Source organism: Equus przewalskii, chromosome X, assembly GCF_037783145.1.
Source record: "Equus przewalskii isolate Varuska chromosome X, EquPr2, whole genome shotgun sequence".
Classification (NCBI taxonomy): domain Eukaryota; kingdom Metazoa; phylum Chordata; class Mammalia; order Perissodactyla; family Equidae; genus Equus; species Equus przewalskii.
This window is the reverse complement of record NC_091863.1, coordinates 87,406,054-87,428,939: the sequence shown is the minus strand read 5'-3', so window position 1 is coordinate 87,428,939 and position 22,886 is coordinate 87,406,054. Positions and strand designations below refer to the sequence as shown.

The 22,886-nt window shown below is 35.8% G+C and overlaps 1 protein-coding gene across 1 annotated transcript in view; it reads right to left on the bottom strand.

Annotated features, from left to right (window-relative positions):
* Window positions 1–22,886, bottom strand: part of COL4A5 (collagen type IV alpha 5 chain) — a 225,602-nt gene that overhangs the window by 125,744 nt on the left and 76,972 nt on the right. Inside the window, exons 2-3 of the mRNA XM_008532626.2 lie at window positions 10,015–10,074; window positions 3,430–3,519 (exon numbers count right to left, since the gene is read on the bottom strand). Coding sequence (XP_008530848.2) covers window positions 3,430–3,519; window positions 10,015–10,074 — 150 coding nt within the window. The remainder of the gene's footprint in view (window positions 1–3,429; window positions 3,520–10,014; window positions 10,075–22,886) is intronic.

Here is a 22,886-nt window from a genome sequence, read left to right as displayed (position 1 = left end):
CACTTGTCGGTGGCCATGCTTTGGCAGCGACCCACATACAAAATAGAGGAAGACTGGCACAGATGTTAGCTCACAGCAAATCTTCCTCAAGCAAAAAGAGGAAGACTGGTGACAGGTGTTAGCTCAGGGCGAATATTCCTCAGCAAAAGTAACCCCCAAACATGGCCACGTCTCAGCAAGCATGGTGTACAAGAACCTCCACCTCTAATCCCAGATAAACTTGGGTGCAAGAAGTGTAACTTTTTTTTCTATGGTTCAACTTAATTTCTGTTTCAAAGCATCCATTTCACTAACATGGCTGAAATTTAATCTCAGTCAATTGGAGGTCCCAACTCATTTTCACAAGGCTGTGCCTAAGTTATGGAGAGGTTAAGTAGTTTCAAGGTGTTGAGGGTGGGAGAGTCCAGTCCAAGCTGGAATTCATTGGGATGTCCCATGCCAAAAGTCTGGATGGATTGCTGCTGAGTTAGTGCTCAATTCCATCCACCAGACTCTTTCAGATCTCTCTGCTACCTCTGACCCATTCCTGGGCACATGAGAAACTTTCTGCTGTTCTTGTAACTCCTTAGACATATGAAATTCCGTTGAATGCCCCATCTACTTAAATTCTATGCAGTCGTTTCAAGTCTTGCTTTTTCCTCAGTGTAAATTTCTACTCAGGAAACTTAGCATGAGTCCCTTCTGATCTTGAATCTAACAAAAGTACCGTGACATACTGCCACCTCCTCAGAGATCATGCACAAGCATACCCCACAATCTATGCTGTGGTATAGTTAAGTGTTAAAAAGTATTTATACATTTAAATTAATTTTCCTCCTTTATTGGGAGGACTATCTGATGAGTATCCACTTGTTTTTCTTAATACTCTAATGACATGATGTGCCACTATTACATGAGATAAAATTAGGAAAAACAGGTTTTTAAACCACTTTTCCTTTCCAGGCAAATGAACAGAACTGGCTCTTTCATATATCAGTTCACCAGTCAACTTAATACAGATGGTAAAGGGCAATGAGCCAAAAGAGCCATTCTTTTAAAAACAAAACAGGAACTTCTCCCAATCTTAAAATTCACTTTATCTCTTTCCATTCCCTACTTAACATGCACATGAGATGCTATCCTTGCTCATGGTATAGGAGAGACTGCCCACATTGCAGTCGATGGGGACATGTCTTCCCAACTGATAGGACGACAGCATCTTCAAATCCATGAGCCTGGGTATGGGAAAGGGAGGGTGTATGGATCTATATCCCCTTCTTTCTCTCCCACAGAAGAGCCTGTGTGACTTCCACCTCACCAAATTCATTGATAACACCTGTCACAGGTAGTTGCCAGCACTTTGAATTTGATTAACTGCTGGATATGACAACCATCATCCAACCCCACAGATAAACGTCTGAGTGCTATGCCACTGACTACAACAAATGGACATCTCTCTAAACATGGAACTTTTTAGTATCTTAGATACCTCAGCCCTATTACACTGGACCTGATGTGTTGCCACAGTTGGACCCTGACACTACAGAAAAAAAACGCCTCCTCAGATGTCAACTTGCTCTTGTCTCAGATGGGATTAACTGAAGTATCTGGGAAAAGAGATATGGGGTCTGCCACTGCAGCTATTGCGACCTCAATAGTGGCGACCTTCTCCTCCCCCTCCCCTAACGTTATACAAATTTTCCAATTCTACTCAGGGACTCTGCCCACCAGGAGTGACTTCTGGCTATTTGATCCCCATGGTAATCAATGACTTTTACACTCCCAATACTGTGTGTGTCCCCCTTGGGGAATTATTTCTTTTGTAAAAGCCAGGCCTTTGACATTCTTACCAATGTACCATGTACATATGGGGCATTGAAAAGAGACTTCTGAACATTCAAAACAGCCCCTCCCATGGGTCATATCATACTAAATAGAGTAAGAGAAGAACTCTCAAACCAGACTCTGGTTACTCAGGAGAATTGTCATGTGGTATTACTGACTCTATGCTCATGAGTATGCTCCAGGCAACTTTTCCCACTATCAGGGTCATTCAATTAGAAAAGGTTGTGTGCAACCTGTCCTTGACCTCTACTAAATCATTAATGACACTACTTCAGCTTTGGAAGCACAAGAGACGTGCCTCAATTACTTGGCCCAAGTAGTGTTGGGTAACAGCATAGCCCTCAACTTCCTGCTGGCCAACCAAGGAGGGGTCTTGCTATTGCCAGTATCTCGTGTTGCACCTAGATGCCTAAAACTGGCAAAGTAGAACAGTTCATCATGAGCTTAAGAAAAAAGGCTCTTGGCTGTCTAAATTAGATTGGGTGGGCTATGGGCCATCTATTCCTAGCTTGGCAATGGTTGAGGCTCATGGTTAACACTCAATCCTCCAGGCAGGCCTGACTGTCCTGCTTGGAATAATTTTGATCATGACCATGATTCTCTGTGGCCTCAGACTAATTACCCAATTTTTGTCATGGCCCCTCAAAGTCCAACCCATTCAGGTCCATGATGGCATAGCCTATGTTTCTCACTTGGGTCCTGAAAAATCAAGAGATGGAATTTAGGAGTCTGGTTCCTGGCTAAAAACCTATGTGTGATTTTTCAGGCTCAACCATAGGCAATTACAAAGGCCTTATGGTAGGCCTCATACAGGAAAGCTGCCCATCCCACACGAGACTTAGTGCACAGACAATGCATGGCGCTCTCTAAAGGGAGTTGTAGACAAGGATTCAGGCCCCTTGGCTTGTCATGCTCTTATGCATGTCTGCATTGAAAGACCTCTTTATCTGGAGACTTACTGGAGACCTTTTTAATGGGAGAGAGGGTAACCTTAAGGAAACTTTTTCTGCACTCTGAGTCAGTAGTTTTCCACTCCTAGCCCTTCCCCCTCTCCCTTCTCCCACCCCACCTGGGGTCTATAGAAAACAACAGGAGTTTTTTGCTCCCAGCTCCCTCAGCAGTGAAACAATTCCCTATGTCTATTCTGATCCATCTGACTCTCACTGGCACTCTTCCATGCAGAAAAATGGAACAGTGGGGAAGTTGGCCCTTTCTTTGCTTTAACGTTTTGCTTATACTGTCACAGTAAGTAACTCAAGGCTTGACTGTTACTTTCCTTTTGGCTTGTTGTCTTAACTACTCTGACACCTGGCAGTTCAGCTCTATCCAGCTCAGCTGAGCTCCTGACAGAACTTAATTTTTGTTAAGGATCCTATTAACCACACACAATTAATAGATCTTCCAAAAACATCTGAATATGGCAATAATTTTCATTTTTTTAAAAAAAACTAACAATAAAGTATAAACTCTAGGACATTGTATTGTTTTATTTAAATATTAGTTTCTGGCTATAATTCAGTAAGTTTGTATTTGATTTGACACCTACTTCCACAATTAAGATGGCTTAATTCCTCTGGTAGTACTGGTTGGCAACTTGGCACATACCTTTTGTCCCCGAGGCCCTGGAGGCCCTTCTGGACCTGGAAATCCAGGCAAACCTGGATGGCCTTTCAAACCTGGAAATCCTCTCTCCCCCTGCAATTGAACAAGAATGAAAGGCAAAGTCATTTGCGAATTTTGAAGCACAGGTATGGCTGCGATTCAAAAAGATCAAAAGACCATCTAGAGAAAACTAACTTGATTTAATGGTACTAAATTCACAGTATCCACCCACATAGGGAAACCTGTAAGATCTGAGTGAAAAAACACAAACCACTCTGAATTGATATCATATATGGTAATATAATCTCTTGCTTTCTTGTAAAAGTAAAAAGCATATCAGAGGTGAAGTGAGGTTTAAACACAGTGACATTAAGAGTTTAACAGGGAAGATGGCAATAAATCCAGGAAACCAGGTCTTAAGGGTTACATGAAATAAATATGGTGCAGGGATGAAGAAGGATAAAAGAAAACCGTCAGAGAAGCTTTCAGACTTGTAAAGTAGAAGACTTGCAGGAATAATCAAAATGGAAACCATTAGCTGACTGAAGATAAATTAACCAGAAAAAGGCTCTAGAACATCAAAAATTCAAAAGAATGCATGTCTATTGAAGAAAACAAAAAATATATACATAAAGAAAACAACACCAGTAATTCTTCTACTCAGAATTACTATTTGAATTGTGATTTAAGTCCCAGTTCTGACTACAGCACTTATCAACACCAGCACGGGAGGGCTACCTACCTACCAGTGAGGGTCCACCACAACTTATCAGCATCTACACAGTAAGGTTGCCTGATGTGTATATCTGTACAGCCAGAAAGGTAGGGACAGCAGAGCCACCATGTGTACTAACATACCATTAGATCGACACATTAGGGTTAGTTAACTTGCATACAGCCAATCATAGTAAGCATGTGAACCCCAACACCCCCAGGGGATCCAATCACAGAAAGCAAATTCACTACTATTATGTTTAAGGATCCTGAGGGCTCACAGCTCCATTCCACATGCTCCCAACTGCAGGGCTGCAAGCCCTTCCTCTACTTCCCTAAGGCTAAATGGCTGAGTCTCTGGCCAGAGGCTCCGGATCTCATTCTGGGAACCCTCTCACCAAATTCTATCCACAGTGACAGCCTAGGCAGCACCTGAGAAAGAGAAAACATTCATATCTATAAGACAACTGACTAACGGGCCATTGGGGGCACATACCCTTAGATGTTAAAGTACAATAGACTTTTATTCATACTCCCAGTGTGTGTGTGTGTGTGTGTGTGTGTGTGTGTGCACATGTGTGTGGTAAGTACTAAGTTTAGTCTAGAAAGCTTAGATAATTCTCTATTGAATAATTCCTTGTTCCATTGAATCATCCTATAACAAATATAAGTACTTTCAAAAGGTTACTTCTGGTCAATTTCCACTTATTACTTCAAAGCCAACGAAGCAAATGCTAGCCAATTAATGGTAGGTCTAAACATTCCTGTAGTTTTGACAACAATTATTATTGACATATTACTACATTTTCTATTTTCTATAAATATATTTCTTTGTTGTTTTAGTTAGTCATAGAATTATGATAATTTGGTATTCCTCAACCTCAACCAAATTATTTTAAAGGAAATACAGCAAGAAGGGAGAAATAAAGGATTCAAAATTTTAAGAGTTGGATTGCCTCAAATCATTACATAGCCAATTCCTGGCAGAGCTAGTAGTAGAAATCTGATCACAAGTGCCAGTCAGAAAGGAAGCTAAAAGGAAAAAAAAATCTAGTTCAAGAAGATTTCCATAAGTGGAAAACACTGCTACATTTTGGGATTTCCGCTGGTATTTAAGAGTATACCTCTGCCAAAACTTGAGTATAATGCTTGAAGAGAGCCATATTTTCTCAGAAGCAAAACTGCTTTCTGGGCTACAGATAAGAGAGGAATAAGCTAGAAATTGAAAAGTAGAGGGTGCTAAAAAGCTTACGTGTGTTGGTATTAATAAAATCATACATCTATAAATTCTATACCCTGAAATCTCCTCACAGTATAGTCAAAGAATGTTGTGGTCCTATCTATCTGACTGAGAAATATTATACCAAGATAGAAGGGCAGCCACTGGACAGTAGCAAAAAGAATTATGAAAGCAATCCTCAGCCTTTGAAAGGGAGAAAGTTTCCTCCAGTAGAAACTACAGAAGACTTCCATGAGGAGGGGATGAGACAGGGTCTGCCACCTAATTCTCAATACAGATGGTTAGGAAGGCTGACATTTGTTGTGTGCCTGTTGTGTTGGCAATCATTTAATCCTTACAACTAATCTAGATTTTACTGTAATTTGCTAACACAAACATAGAAAACGGTGTAGTGTGTCTATTTCTGAAGGTCAAACTTTAAAAAAAAAAAACTGTTTTATGTTGCCTGCCTGTATTTGGATAAAAAATCACTCCTATTTTTCTTTGTGGAATAATCTTCTCTCTTTGCCTGTTCCTTAATTATTGGTATTACTCTGAATTCCTTTTTTGATCCTTTCTCTCTCTTTCCATGGGAAATCTCAAATATCAACACATTTTTCCTAAAAGCTAGGCTCACAGGGCCAACTCTCTTAAAACACCTCCACTTGAATATCACACAGGTGCCTAAAACTCAACAAAAATAATAATAGAAAACATGTATTGAGTGTTTTCTATGTGGCAGAGTTTATTCTAAATTCTTTCCATCTTTTATCTTATTTAATCCTCCCAATGACAATATGAGGTAAATACTATCCTTATTTCCATTTTACACATGAAGAATTAGGGGGAAGAGAAGTTGTGTAAGAGCAAACAATATAAGCAACATTAAATTCATTTTCTTTCTACCATCTTCCCTAGTTCAGGAAATAGCACAACTTAGCTACCTCAGCCAGAAATTTGTAATAATCTTGACTCCACTCTCTCCATTACCCCTTCATCTACTCAATCATGTTATCTTCATTACTGTATTCTTAGTGCCTAACAGAAAAAATACTCAGTAAATATTCAATGAATGAACTTCCTTAATGGAATATATAAAATTCATGGCACATGCTTTTGCCCAGACTTCAGAAAAAAAAATGAGTCGGGTTAGGAGAAATTATACAAAGGTACAAAGGATGACTTTTTGTGATAAAGCTGATTTATCTACCACAAGCCAGTATTAAAAAGAAAGACAACAGACTGATTAATTATAAGTAGAGCCTAGTTTGTGAGTCAAAGGCACCCATAAAAATGCTATGATTTTACAGGAAAGGCACTTTATCATCACAATAAGAAAGTTACATGATCATGGAAATGAGAAAAAAATATTTTAAGAATAGGTTCTCAAGGAAGACATGAAATTAAAGGAAAAATGTCAGATTTCTGAGGATAGGAAAAATAAAAATTAGGACAAACTGCTATAATGACAATTGAGATTTAAATTATTTTGGATTTTAATATTGTAAAAATGTAAAAATTATATAAAAATATGGGTAAGGCAATACCCTTAATGGACAAATGAAAACAATGATTTAATTAAGTAATGCAATTATGGGCAATTTCACCCTCTTTTTGTGTATTTTCTGTTTTGTTTTTGTAATTATATATCACAAAGAAATATTTGATGTAATATAACTGGGAGAACAAGAACATGTATCTTTGGCAACTGTCAAAATGGAGATAATCTAGGTCAGAAAATCTCAAACTTTAGCTTGTTTCAGAACCACTTGGATAGCTTGTTAAAACACAGATTATCTGGCCCTACCTCCAATTTTAGATTGAGTAGTTCTGCTATGGAGCCTAGGAATCTGCATTCCTAACAAGCTCCCAGTAAATGCTGATGTCACTGGTAGAGGGGCATGCTTTGTTGTTTTACTTTTTGGGTTTTTTTCCTTTTTAGTTTCATACATTTGTTAATGATATGCCCCTCAATGAATTGTGTGACACGGTGACAAAATGAGTTCAATAAAGTCAGTCTATGAGAGGCCAAAACAATGTGTTTTGATCAAGTATGCAAATCTTCAGAAGCCAGGCTTTGTTCCAAAGAAAATGTACAGGCTGCCAAATAAAAACCTAGGAAACCTTCAAAAGGCATAATGCTTACCAATTACTCATTGTGTCATAATATATCTTCATCAAGGCACCCCAGGAAAAAATACATAAAAAATAAATTATTAGAAAATATAAGTAAGATTTTAGGAAACCCTTCAGTATTAACTGGATGCATGAGATTCCCCTTGGTAACTGACTGCATTGACTTGTTCTGTGGTCTAAATGTTTACAATGTATTGCTAATTTATTTTTTATTTTATTTTTTAATTTTTAAATTTTTATTTTTTTTTTATTGCAGTAACATTGGTTTGTAACATCATGTAAATTTCAGGTGTACATCATTATATTTTGATTTCTGTGCAGATACATCATGTTTACCACCCAAAGATTGATTACCATCCATCACCATACACATGGGGGCACACTTTGTTTAGGTAATGTTTTACTGTGACATGAATGCTAGGATGTCATCTGGTTAATTTCTCATTGTCATTGCGAGTCTGGTGAGTTTTGTTTGATTTTAGCAGTGTGCACTTGGACACATTCCTTCAGCGGAATCTACGTTTTATCATTTCTGTGTTAAACTTACTTTTTAAAAGCAGTTTTATCGAGGTAAAATTAACATACAATATATTGCACATATTTAAGCTATGCAATTTGAAAATTTCTGTCACATATGTGACAATCAAAATATTGAACATATCCATCACTCACAAAAATTTCCTTGTCTTTTCAACAAATGGTGCTGAAACAACTGGACATTCTGTGCAAAAAAATAATTAAGCTAGACACAGACCTTCCACCTTCACAAAAAATAACTCAAAATGGATCAGTGACCTAAATGTAAAATATAGAACTCCTAGAAGATAACATAGGAGAAAACCTAGATGATTTTGTGTGGCGATGACTTTTTAGATACAACAAAGGCACAATCCATGAAAGAAATAATTGATAAGCTGGACTTCAATAAAATGAAAAACTTCTGCTCTGTGAAAGACAAATGTCTCTTGACAAATGTCAAGAGAATGAGAAGACAAGCCAAGACTGGAAGAAAATATTTGCAAAAGACACATCTGATAAAAGACTATTATCCAAAATATACAAAGAACTCAAAACTCAACAATAAGAAAACAACCTAATTTAAAAATGGGCCAAAGACTTTTTTAACAGACATCTCACCAAAGAAGATATACAGATGGCAAATAAGCATATGAAAAGATGTTCCACATTATAAGTCATCAGGGAAATGCAAATTAAAAGAACAATGGGATACTACTACAAACCCCTCAGAATGGCCAAAATCTAGGACACTGACAACACCAAATGCTGACAAGGCTATGGAGCAAAAGAAACTCTAATTCACTGCTGGTGGGAGGGCAAAATGCTACAGCCACTTTGGAAGACAGTTTGGTGGTTTCTTACAAAACTAAACATACTCTTACCATATGATCCAGCAATAGAAGTCTTTGGTATTTACTCAAAAGAGTTGAAAACTCACATCCACACAAAAATCTGCACACAGATGTTTATAGCAGCTTTATTCAGAGGTGTCAAAACTTGGAAGCAACCAAGTTATAATCAATAACATTCACTAATTCATTCAAAAATACTTATTGAGCCTCAAAGAATGGAGATTAAAGTATGATCCCCTTTATCCTAGTATAACTCTCCTTAGGCCACAACTCATCATCCCTTTTTTTTTCTGGTGAGGAAGACTGGCCCTGAGCTAACATGTGTGCCAATTTTCCACTACTTTGTATGTGGGATGCCACTACAGCAAGGCTTGATGAGCAGTGTGTAGGTCCATGCCCTGGGATCCAAACCCACAAACCCTGGGCAACCAAGGTGAAGCATGTGAACATAACCATTAGACCACTGCGCCAGCCCCCATTACCCCTTTTTAATTTTCTAATTTCAATATCAGTTACTGAATCATAGTGGCCAGGTTTATGCTATTTAATCATCACCAATACTTACTTTGTAATCATCATATCTATACAATAAGGGTGCAGCTGTGAAAAAAGTGAGATAAAAATAGAGATTCACCAATCATTAAATTACAAGGACTAGATAAAAATACATGAAATTGCCTAGCATGGTATTCAGCACAGATTAGTAGCCTGATAAGTGCTTGGTTCCTTTTTAAGTGTTTTTCTCTTCTTTGCTTATCAAGTCAGTGATTTCAGTAAGATTGATCAGAGGTTGGCAGACTATAGGTCGTAGACTAAATGCAATCAGAAGACTGATGGTATAGTTCAAGAGCTAAGAACATTTTTTCCACACATTTAAAGGGTGATTAAAAAAGAAATGAGAGAAAAATATGTGACAGAACCTTGTGTGGCCCATCAAACCTAAAATATATACTATATGGTCTTTTACAAAGCATGCTTGCTGATTCCTGAGATATAGTCTAATTCTCACAGCTATCTAAAGTAAGCAGTATAGTACAATTCATTTTATTTATTTAGATGCCAAGGTAGACACCTTGTTTTTTTTTTAAATATTAAAAACACTATTTTACTTGTTTTACTTAATTTTTGAAGGCCCATATCAGATCTTACCTTTTCTCCTTTTACACCACTACAGTCACACTTTGATCCTGGAGAACATCCATAGCACGCCTATAAGGAAGAGAAAGAGGAAGGAAAATCATTAAATATGAACCTCAAAACCAGAATGTGACTTACAGCTCAACTAGATTCAACAATCCAAACTTGTAAAACAAATACCAGAAAAATATCTGAAGGGATATATACCAAATTGCAAATAATGATTACCTCTGGGGAAGCTTTCTCCTTTTATTGTATACATTTTTGTTTGAACTTTTCACAATGAGCAAATGTAATTTTTATTATTTTAAAGTGAAAAGCATCTTTAAAAAAAAGATGTTAAAAATAAAAAAGAAATTCACACAACTTCCCTGTAATATAATTTGCTACTTGTCCAAGCTCTTAGGAACTCCTTTATTTTCCTAACTCTTAATCTATATTAGCAATGACCTTAGCAACTAGACACGGATGCCTCCCACTTGAAGTTGCTTGCTTCTCTGCATAGATAAGCAGTCATGGAGCATAAAATAAATACTATCTTTTACCACCTTTCTTTTCGTGGCTCCCACTCTCTTCATCACTAGTAGCTCAATCTTAACAGCTCCAAGCTTTACCACAAATGCTGTTCCTACAGCCTACATGTTCTAAGCAGCCACTGCTAACAAGTTGATTCACTCATATCAGAAATTGAGGTCCTGAAGCCAGAAAAATATCTTCCTGTAAATAAGGAAAACAAGAAGACAGTAGATGACTTCTGCCATCCAGAACTATCCTTTAATCTGGCATGAAGCTGAACTGCTTAGAAAAACAAATAGTAATTAGTTTGACATATGTAGATGGCTCAGCATTTATGTACAATAAGGTGGTATGCTTCTCATCAAGTAAGAGAAACTTTTATGTGATGTAAATACCAAATAATGTTTATCAATGCTCAGCCTTGAAAGTCTATGACTTAAAAAGAACCTTAGCCTCTCTCCCGACACTCCATGCTTTCCTTTATTCCAATCACTACCAGAATACCTTTCCCAATCCTTATCAAAGTACTGACCTCATCCTTCTAGTCATAACTTCAAACTGACTCAGCCGCAACTAGAAGCCACCCTTATGCTGGAACTCCTTTTCCTGATTATAAGAGCAAACAAGAATGGCTTGATGTTGGGGCGAATCTCTCACTATCACTGCAAAAGGCTGTTTCAGTAAAAGATGTGCTCCTGACATTTCTAACTGAAAGTCTCTTACACAGTCATTATTTACTATACATAGGTGATTAGGTTATACACTTTGGTTTTAGTATTATATGTCAACAACATAACAGGTTAAATAAACTTATTCAGACTTATACACTCATCAAACATGAACTGAGCATTACTGACGCCAGAAAACTTGTTAGGCACTAAATATGAATAAGACACAATTCCTTCTAATATATATAACTAATTCAACACATATTTATTGACCATCTGTTATGTGCCAGCCACTATGTTATGTTAGGTGCAGGGAGAGATACAAAGTCAGTACAGTATTGCTCTCTAATGGGACAGATAATCCCATACACAAAAATTTCATTAGTGTGTCAGGAACAGAGATTAATTTAAGATATATAATATTGTTTTGTGCAAACATGAATTCTAGATTACAAAGTGCAAACTTACAAATTTTAGAAGAAACTGAATCACAAGATAAGAACTGTCAATGGTCATATTCACTGAATTAGATTGTGCATATTATCAACACTCAATTACATGCATTAATGAAGGAGTAAAGCATAGTGATAAACAAAAATGGTTGTAAATCTGAGAATAATTAACATTTGACATTGGAATGTATGTCTGCACATTATATGTAAATATATGTTCACAGTTTTTTGGTGTTGTAAGTAAAAGATGGTGTGACTTTCCATTTTGATCTTTCATTAAAAGATCTTCCTTTTTAAAATACAAATTAAGCTCCTGGGAATAATGTAAAGCAATAGCTTAATAGGATTTCATTAACATGGAGAAGACATTACGTGATTTTTCTTTTAATTGTATTTCTGACTTCTCAGTATCCAACAATATCCTCCAACTCCTAATATAATTTATAAATAAACAATAAAGCTTTAAATACTCTTGCATGTGATTTTTGAAGTAATTTTATACAGTATTTTTCTTAAACATTAGTAATTTCATCTTTTGCACTTCTTTATTACTTAATATGTAGTTATAATGAGATCACTACTCAAAACATTTGGTAATTACGGACAAATTTCTTTGAATTCAATCTAAAAATTTAATTTATATTCTATTTATTCCACCTAGGTTACGATAATGACTCTGGTACACAGGGGCTTAAAAAAAAACGCAATTGTAATACACACACCAACCACTAGATGCCACTTTCCATACAGTTATAATGGTGATGCCCACAAGGAAATAGCCCCAATTTGACATCTGGTTACTGGAACAACTTGTTTTTTACCAACATCTATTAATATTAATTAGGTGCCTAACAAGCACAAAGCACAATATTAGGGCAATGAATTGTACAAAAACATGTTTAGATATGGGTGCTGCCTTCAAGGAACTTCCAATCTAGTTAAAAAAAACTAGGCTGAAACAAATTAAAACAAATGTAAATACAATGGAATAATGATATAGCAGACAACAGTAATAAAAAGAGCTCTAAAATACAAGAAATACATCTTGAGTTTACCTTAGGAATTAAATCATTAGGACAGTATGGCCAAGTCACTCTCATACTCCAGGGTTTGTTTTTTTCTTTGGTAAAATGACAGAGACAGACAATATGATCTCTTTAGGTGACTTCCAGCTTTTACAGTCTGTGATTCAGTAAGATTTACCACGTAAAAACGGGTAGTATAGTCAAGAATTGCTATCAAAGTCATGAAAGAGAATTCCCTTGAGCCTTGAAGTATACATACCAGCTCTGTAGTAAAAAAAAACAAAAAAACAAAACTTGACTTCAATTTTGAAAGATGGGCAGAAAGATATCTAGAATAAAAGTGACCACACTAAGCATTAAGATTAAAACATAAAATTTGTGTGAGCAAAGAGCCAGGTGAAACAAACATTAAGTACCTCAGTCTAAAGGACTTCTTAAGTCCATATGATAAAACTACAGTAGGGGATAAAGCAAAAAATTACTTTCAAAAACTGTGGAAAAACTATTTAATTCTACAAAGTCACTGAAGACTGTTAAAGCAAGAAAATGATGCAACTCCAGTAATATTTTAAATTTTTTAGTGTGGGAGAAAATAACAAAATGAAAAGTAAGGAATATTTTTTATTATTATGTAGTAAAACACATCATAAACCTACGATAATTAAAACAGTATGGTATTGCTCAAAGAATAGGCAACTCAATGGACCAAAATAGAAAGGCTAGAAACAGATTTGTGTGCACACACACACATATATTCACTACGTGATAAAAGTTGGCATACCAAATAGATGTGAAAATAACTGATTGTTCAACATATGGTGCTAGGACAAGTACAGAAAACAATAAATTTAGATCTCAGGCTCCTACAATTAAAAAATACCAGATATGAGACTTCAAATTACAAATAAAAGCAAACCTCTGTATGCAATAGGATCACTTAAAGAAGGTAACAAAAATTCAGAGACTAGAGCCCCATCCTAGAGATTCTGTTTCAGTAAGCTTGAGGCTGGCTACCAGAATTTGAAATTTTAATAAACACCTCTAGGTAATTCTGATTCTGGTGTTCCAAGATATATACTACAAAATAATGGCATAGAGAAATAATAAATATCCCAATAATGTGGTTAGTTAGGTATCCAGACTGATATCCCTGTTTAAAAAAACTAAAAATGCTTGAAAAAATGTAAAATATCTTAAAAGCATCAAAAGGAAGAACAATAGGATTTATCAGGACAAAATCTAGGTGGGGGAAAAACCCCAGTAAACTGACCAATAAAACTACTTTTGCCCAGAGGGCATTTCCCAAACTTGGGGAATTTGAGATTCTTGTTTCACAACTTCTTCAGTGTAAGGGTGTACCATATACAAAAGCATCCCACAATCCCACCCCCAGAAAATTTTAAGAAAAAGGTATCTTAGCACTTAGCAGAGAAGCACATGGGGAAAAAAATCCGTGAGAAACTATAACCACAAGCTGGCCTTCATACAGAATTGCAATCCAAATTAGCATTAAGCTGGGTGAGCCCCTAACCTCAAACAAATTTGTTTAGAGTAGACTCAAACTACTTTGACCTCCCAGAGGCTGGGGAGAAATACATACACATCCTATGTAACAGAACATACCTTCATAGTAAACTTCAGAGAATTCCAAAAAATTCTTTTTGAAATTAAAATAAGATAGCCCACTTGTATATCACTAAGTACACAAGGAAGCAAAATACCATACACAAAAACCAGGGGAATCACCTGACAGCAGAAAAGACATAGCAAATATTTCAGACATTGGAATTACTAGATACAAAATTTATAATAACTATTTTTACAATTATTAAAGTTATTTTTAAAAACATGACAATAATAAAGGGACCAGGAAATTGCAAAAAAAAAGTCACGTAGTTGAATTGAAATAAAATATAAACTCTAGAAGAAAAACTATGAAATTTAAAACTCAACGGATTGGCTTCACAGCCAACTAGATACAGATGAAGAGAGAATTAGTAAAGTTAAAATACTTGGCAAAATGAAAAGAAATTATCTATAATATAGCATAGGGATAAAACATATGAAAATGTGAAATAATAGTTAAGAGACACGGAAGAAAGAGTGAGGGAGTATAGCATACACGTAACTAGGATCACAGAAGAAGAGGTGAGAGAGGAACTGGGGCAGAGGCAATAGTAAGAGACAAAGGCAGAGAGTTTTAAAGAAATAACTTAAAATATCTGTGATTCAAGAAGTCCAACAGATCCAATGGAAGATAAATAAAACCCCAAACTAGACGCAATATAGTGTAACCTAAGAACATAAAACTGAAGACAAGACCTTAAAAGCATCAAGAAAGACAAAACAGACTGCCTTCAAGAGAGTGACGGTTAACTTATAGATTAGTACTCAGAAGTAGAATGGAAGCCAGGAGACTGTGGAATGACATCTTTAATATGCCGAGAGAAACCTGTCAACCTCTATTTTTTACTCAGAGAAAATACCTTTCAAGAAAAAGGTGAAAATACAAACATTTTTAGACAAAAACTGAAAAAGTATGCCCCCAGCAGGACCTTACAAAAGGAAATTCAAAGGTTTTGAATATCTTCTTTATGTGAAAGGAAATGAAAATGAAATGGAAGGTCTAAAATACCAAAAAGATGAAGAAAAAAATAATACTAAGCTTAAATAAATACTAACTATAAAACACACTTATAAAAATAGGGTTCAGGGGCCGGCCCCGTGGCTGAGTGGTTAAGTTCACGCGCTCCGCTTCGGCGGCCCAGGGTTTCACGGGTTCAAATCCTGGGTGCGGACATGGCGCCGCTCATCGAGCCATGCTGAGGCTGCATCCCACATGCCACAACTAGAAGGACCCACAACTAAAAAATACACAACTATGTACCAGGGGGCTTTGGGAGAAAAAGGAAAAATAAAATCTTTGAAAAAAAAAATAGGGTTCAAAAATACAGAACTAAAAGAAAAACACAGTGATAATACAATGTAAATCAGGAGAGGATGAGTGAAGTTAAAGTATTTTAAGGTCCTTGTAATGGTGCAGAAAATAGGTATGGGTATTAATTACTTTAGAATTTTATAAGATAAGCATAGAACCTAGGAATCCTAATTTCTAGGGTAAACGTTAAATGAAGATAAGAGAGGTATTAATTCCAAACTAGTGGAGGGGGACAATATTCATTAAATCCAAAAGAAGACAAAAGAGAGAGACAGAAAGTGATATCTTAGAAAAGACAGGACAAATAAAAGAAATATATCAGTATTTGAGTATAATTACATTAAGTGTAATTAAGTGTAAAATGACCCAGCATGAGAAAATAATCAGACAAATTTGAAAGTGGCACATTATGAAAAACAACTAGCATGGACTCTTCAAAAAGTCAGTGCCATGTCATGGGAGAGATGACTTTGTGAAGGACAGCTTGAGGACCTCTGTGGACTGTCTCTTGAGCAAAACAACAACTGATAAAATTTAGAAAAAACAAAATGTAAGTCTCTGGATACTGTCCTAAGAACCTACAGCAAATGAAGAAATGCTTATTCAACAAAATTTACTAAATCTCAGTATGAACAGAAAGAATCTATGGCATTTTAACCATGTCCCATTCCCTTCCTCTCCCCATTCCCTGCACAACTTGACAAAAGTTCTGGGAGCAGACACGAACCCAGAGCTCCTTCTCCTTCCAGCTCCCAGTTGAGCACTACACTATCTCATTGGAAGGGACAGGCCTTCAGAATTTCTCATTCTCCCCCTTGGCCAGTTCCAAGTTGCAGAAGCTCTATTCCAAGCAAGAACAGCTATGAGTTCTAATCCTCTTGGCTTCCACACGTCCCCAACTCATAAGACAAAAGCTCTATCCCAGGCATGGCAGACTGAGAGTATCGGACTTGACTGCCCTAACCCAAGCTCACTCACAGAGCACAGGTTGATACTAGCAGAAGCAATCTGAGAAGACCAGATGTTACTGTCCTTCCCAGTACCTTGCTCATAAAGCAGAGTGTCACTCCAAGAGAAGCAGGCCACTGCTCCTGCCCCCAGTTCTGGAGCACTGTCACAGAGGTTTTGCCTGTTTGCTGGGGGGGGGGGCATAAAAAAAGAGAGCTCTGAAGCTCTCCCTAAGGGACCAGACTTTACTTGGGAAAAAAAGTTCAAGCCTAATGGCACTCTGAAAAACAACGGAAATTTTGGTGGCAAGTAATTAAGAGGAGGCAGGTAGTTTCATGAGAACAACAAGCCAAACCACAGATCAGTCACAAGTTTACCACAGAGAATTGTAGAAAAAGACAGGTAAGAAAAGCCATCCTGATATTGGAACAAATCTCAAAGACTGGCCTCAAAGATTACCCCTGAAAGAGGCCCAAACTTAATTGGGTCAGAACAAGGAGAAATTTATGCCCAAGGACATTGTCAAAAACAATAGAGCCATCAGCAAGCCATTTGTGAAGGCTTACAACTGGGTGAGATACCTACAGAGGCAGTCATCTTAACAGAGAGAGCAGAAAAAGAGACAATCAGAGAGAACGCCAATAAATCCACTGTCATACCAAGGTGATTGTGAAGATGCCCAAGGCTACAGACTCTAGAGAGTGACATCACAGGCTGCACAATGTGGGGGAAATAGACTTCACTAAAATAGTCCAACAAATTCATTAAACAAGCAAACAACAAGCAGCCCTGGAAAGGAGGATCAGTATTCAGACTGGCTACAATGTATTATATAAAACATCCAGGATTAAACAGAAATTATGAGACATATAAAGAAATGGAAATGTGTCCTTTACAAAGGAAAAAAAGGCAAGGTATAGAAACTGCCTTTCACAGGGCCTAGATCTTGAAATCAGTGCACAAAGACTTCAAGGTAGCCATTATATAGATATGTTCAGAGAATTAAAGGAAACCATGTTTAAAGAAATAAAGGAAGATATGATGATAATATTTCATTTAAAAGAGAATGTCAATAAAGAAATTGAAATTTAAAAGAACCAAATGAAATTCTGGAGTTGAAAAGTAAAAAACTGAAAAATTCACTACAGGGGTTCAACAGTATATTTAAACTGGCAGAAGAAATAATCAATGAACTTGAAGACAGATTGATAGTGATTAAGCAGTCTGAAAAACAGAAAGAAAAAAGAAGGAATAAAAAAGAACAGAGCCTCAGAGTAATATAAGGCATCATTAAATGCACCAAGATATGTGTAATGAGAATACCAGAAGGAGAAGAGAGAAAGGAGCAGAAAAAATAATAGAAGAAATAATGGCTAAAAACTGACTACATATGATGAAAAACATTATTCTACACATAAAAGAAGCTCAATGCATCCAAGTAGGTTAAACACAAAGAAACTACATATAGATGCATCATAGTAAAAATCTTGAAAAACAACGACAAAGAGAAAATCTTGAAAGCAGCAAGACAAAAATGACTCATCCTCTACCAGGGAATCCCAGAAAAGTTAACAAAATCTTCTCAGAAACAATGGAGGCCAGAAGGTAGTGGGATGGCATATTAAAAGTGCTCAAAGATAAAAACTGTCAACCAAGAATCTTATATCCAGTAAAACTATCTTTGAAATATGAAGGTGAAACAACAACATTCCCAGATACACAAAAGCAAAGAAATTTCATTGCTATCAGACCTGCTTTACAAAAAAATACTATAGGAAATTGTTCAGGCTGAAAACAAGAGAAGCCAGAAACTGATTTGAATCCACACACAAAAAGAGAGTGCTGATAAACATAACTATGCAATTGTAAAAGGCATTATAAATGCATATTTCTGTATCTTTCTCCTCTTAACTAACTTAAAAGTGATTATATAAAACATATGGGTATAATAATGCTGTTGGGCCTGTAACATATAGAACTGTAATATATTTAACAATAACATAACAAAAGAGGTGGGTGACAGCAAAGCTGTATGAAAATAAGAAAATTACAATACATAATAACTTGAATTCACAAGAACAAATGAAAAGAACCAGAAATGTTAAATAAGTTCAATATAACAACTATATATATATACTTGTTTTGCTTGCTTTTCTCAGCTTCTTTAAAAGCCATAAAGTTACATAACATTGTAATTATAACAATGCATTTTTGAGTTTGTAATATATACAGATGTAATATGTATAACAATAATAACACAAAAAGGAGGAAAAGGTAGTAGAGTTTCATAGAAGGACTATTTCTACATCTCACTGGAATTAAGTTGCTATAAATCTTAAGTAGATTCTGATACAGTATCATGTCCACAGTAAGCCCTAGAGCAACCACTAAGAAAACAGCTAAAAATTACAGTGAAGAAAATCATTAAAGGAATTATAATAATTAACTAGAAAATATTCACTTAATGAAAAAGAAGACTATAAAGGAAGAACAGAAGAACAACAAAAAATGCACATGGGAAATATGGAAACTAAAAAGTAAAATGGCAGACAAAACTCTAATTGTATCAATAATAACACTGAATGTGCATGGATCAAGCAAGCCAATCAAAATTCAGAGATTTTCAGACCATATAAAAAATCAAGATCCAACAATGTCTATAAGAGAACATGTTAGACAAAATATACAAAAAGGTTCAAAGTAAAAGGATGGAAATAAAACCATCATGCAAACAGGAACAGCAAAGGACTAAATGTTTGTTTCCTCCCCAAATTCACATGTTGAAATCCTAATCCCAATGTTATGGTTTTTGGAGGGGGGGATTTGAGGGGGTAATTAGATCATGAGAGTATGGCCCTCATGAGTAGGATTAGCGCCCTCATAAGAGGCCAAAGAGCTATCTAGCCCTCTTTCTGCCATATGAAAATATAAGAAGTCAACAGTCTGCAATCTGGAAAAGGCCTCTCACCAGAACCTCACCATGCTGGCAGCCTGATATTGGAATTCCAGCCTTGAAAACTGTGAGAAATACATTTCTGTGGTTATAAGCCACCCAGTTTGTGGTATTTTCTGATAGGAGCACAAAGTGACTAAGACAACAACCAAAAGAAAACTGAAGTCGGCATACTAATAAGAAACAAAATGTATTACAAAACAAAAAATATCACTAGAGATAAAGAAGGATAGTTTATAATGATAAAAGAGTATATTCACCAGGAAGACATAAAAAGTAGAAACATAGATGCACCTAACAACAGAGCCTCAATATGCATGAAACAAAAACTGACTGAAGTGAGAAATAGACAATTCAACAACAATCGTTGGAAACTTCAATACCCTACTTTCGACAATGGGTTGAACAGTAAGGCAGAAGATCAAAAAAGGAAATAGAGGACATGAATAACAGTATAAACCAACTAGATCTAACAGACATCTGTTCAACACTCTACTCAACAACAGCATAATACACATTCTTCTCAAGAATGCATAGAACATTCTCCAGGATGGATCATATGCTAGGCCATAAAATAAACCTTAATAAATTTAAAAGGATTGAAATCATACAAAGTACGTTTTCCTATGACAATGAAATAAAATTAGAAATCAATAACAGGAAGAAATTTGGGGTATTCACAAGTATGTAGAAAATAAACAATTTACCCCTAATTAACCTTTGGATCAAAGGAGAAATCAAAACATATATTAGAAATTCTTTGAGATAAATGAAAATAAAACCACAAAATGCCAAAACATATGGGATGCATTTAAAGCAGTGTTTAGAGAGAAATTTATAGTAGTAAGTGCCTATATTAAAAAAAGACGCCAAATCAATAAATTAACCTTCCACTTTTAGACATTAGAAAAGAGAACAAAGTAACCTAAAGTACACGGAAGGAAAGAAACAAATTTTGACCTGAAATTAATGAAACAGAGAATAAAAAAATAAAGGAAATCAGCTGGTTCTTAGAAAAGATTAACAAAATTGACAAACCACCAAGAAAGAGAGAGACTTGTTATTGAGTTTTGAAAGACTTTTTGATTAAAATACTCAAATTATTAAATCAGGAATGAAAGAGGGGACATTACCACCAACATAGGCAGGAATAGCAGGGCACTTCCTCAGCCTAATAAAAGGGATCTACAAAAAACTCTTGGCTAACATCATAATTAATGGTGAAAGAATGAATCCTTTCCCTGCAAGACCAGGAACAAAACAACTCTGTCACTTCTTTCCAACTCTGTCTAATCTGTCATTTCTTTCCAACATCATCCTAGAGGTTCTAACCAGGGCAATTAGACAAGAAAATGAGCCATCCATATTAAAAAGGAGGAAGTAAAGCTATCCCTATTCACATATGACATAGTCTTGTATACAGAAAATCCTATTAGAGCTAATAAATAAGTTCACAACTTTACAAGATACAAAATCAATGTACAAAAAAAATTGTGTTTGTATACCCTACCATGAAATTAAGTAAACATCCACTTATAACAGCACAAAGAAGAATAAAGTACTTAAGAATAAGCTAAAGAAATACAAAACTTACACTCTGAAAACTATAACACACTGTCAAAAGAATTTAGAGAAGACCTAAATAAATGGAAAATATCCCATGTTCATGGATCACAAGACTTAATATTGCTAAGATGGTAATACTCCCAAATTTTTCTGCAGATTCACTGCAATCCTTATTAAAATTCAACTGCCTTTTTTGCAAAAATGAACAAGCTAAACCTAAAATTCATATGGAATTTATTTGGAATTTCAAGTCACCTCAAAAGTCAAAACAATCTTGAAAAAAGAACAAAGTTGGAGGACTTACACTTCCCAATTTCAAAACTTACCGCAAATCTACAGTAATCAAACCAATGTGGTACTGGCATCAGGATAGGCATATAGATCAAAATAGAATTGAGAGTCCTGAAATAAACTCATGCATCTACGGTGAACTTAGTTTGATAATGGTGTCAAGAATGTTCACTGAAGGGAAAGAATCATTTTTTCAACAGACAGTGCTGGGACAACTGGATATCCACATGCAAATAGATGAACTTGGGCCCCTTCCTCACACCATGCATAAAAATTAACTCAAAATGGATCATAGATTAAATGCAAGAGCTAAAGTTATAAAACTCTTAAAAGAAAACATAGTAGTAAATTTTCCTGACCTTGGGTTAGTCAAAGCCTTCTTAGATGTGACACCAAAAGCACGAGTGACAAAAAAATAGATATTTTAAAATTTCATAAAAATTTCTTTTTCTAAAATTTTGTGCTTCAAAGGACACTATTGAGAAAGTGAAAAGATAACCCATAGAATCAGAAAACATATTCGCAGATCATGTATATGAGAAAGGACTTGTAATCCCAAATATATAAAGAATTCTTATAACTTACTAACTTACTGGCAAATAACCCAATTAAAAAATTGGCAAAGGATCTGCACAGACATTTATCAAAAAAAAGATATACAAATGTTCATTAAGCACATAAAATGATGCTCAACATCACTAACAAGCAGGAAAATGCAGAACAAAACTACAATGAGATACCATTTCACACACAGTAGGATAGCTACAATCAAAAAGATAGACAATAACAAGTGTTAGCAAGGATTCTAAAGAAATTGGTTCCAAGGAAATTGGAGCCCTCCTACCTTTCTAGTGGGGATGCAAAATTGTGCAACTGTTTTTGAAAACAGTCTGATAGTTTCTCAAACAAACACATGACCTGGCAATTCCACACCTATGTACATACCTAAGCAAATAAAAACATATCCACACAAAAACATATATATGAATGTTCATAGTACCATTATCCAGGATAGCTTAAAAAGCATAAAACAAGCCAAATGTCCATCAACCGATGGGCTGATAAGCAAAATGTAGTATGTGCATACAAAAGAATATTATTCAGCAATAAAGAGGAATGAATTGCTGATTCACACCACGACATGGATGAACCTTGAAAACATTATGCTAAGTGAAAAAAGCCAGATACAAAATACCACATGTTGCATGATTCTATTTATATGAAACGTCGAGAATAAACAAACCTACAGAGACAACAAGTGGATTGGTGGCTGCCTAGGGCTATGGACCTGGGGGGCCATGGGGAGTGACAGTTAAGGGATATGAGTTTCTTTGGGGATTGATAAAAATATTCAAAACTTGATCTTGGTGATGATTGCACAACTCTGCAAATATCCTAAAAACAACAGAATTGTGTACTTAGTGAGTGAATATTTTATATAAATTATATCTCAAGGAAGCTGTTAAAAATCAGTGTCATGAAATAAAATGTGGGAAGACCACTCTGTCAAGAACTGTGAAGGGTCTG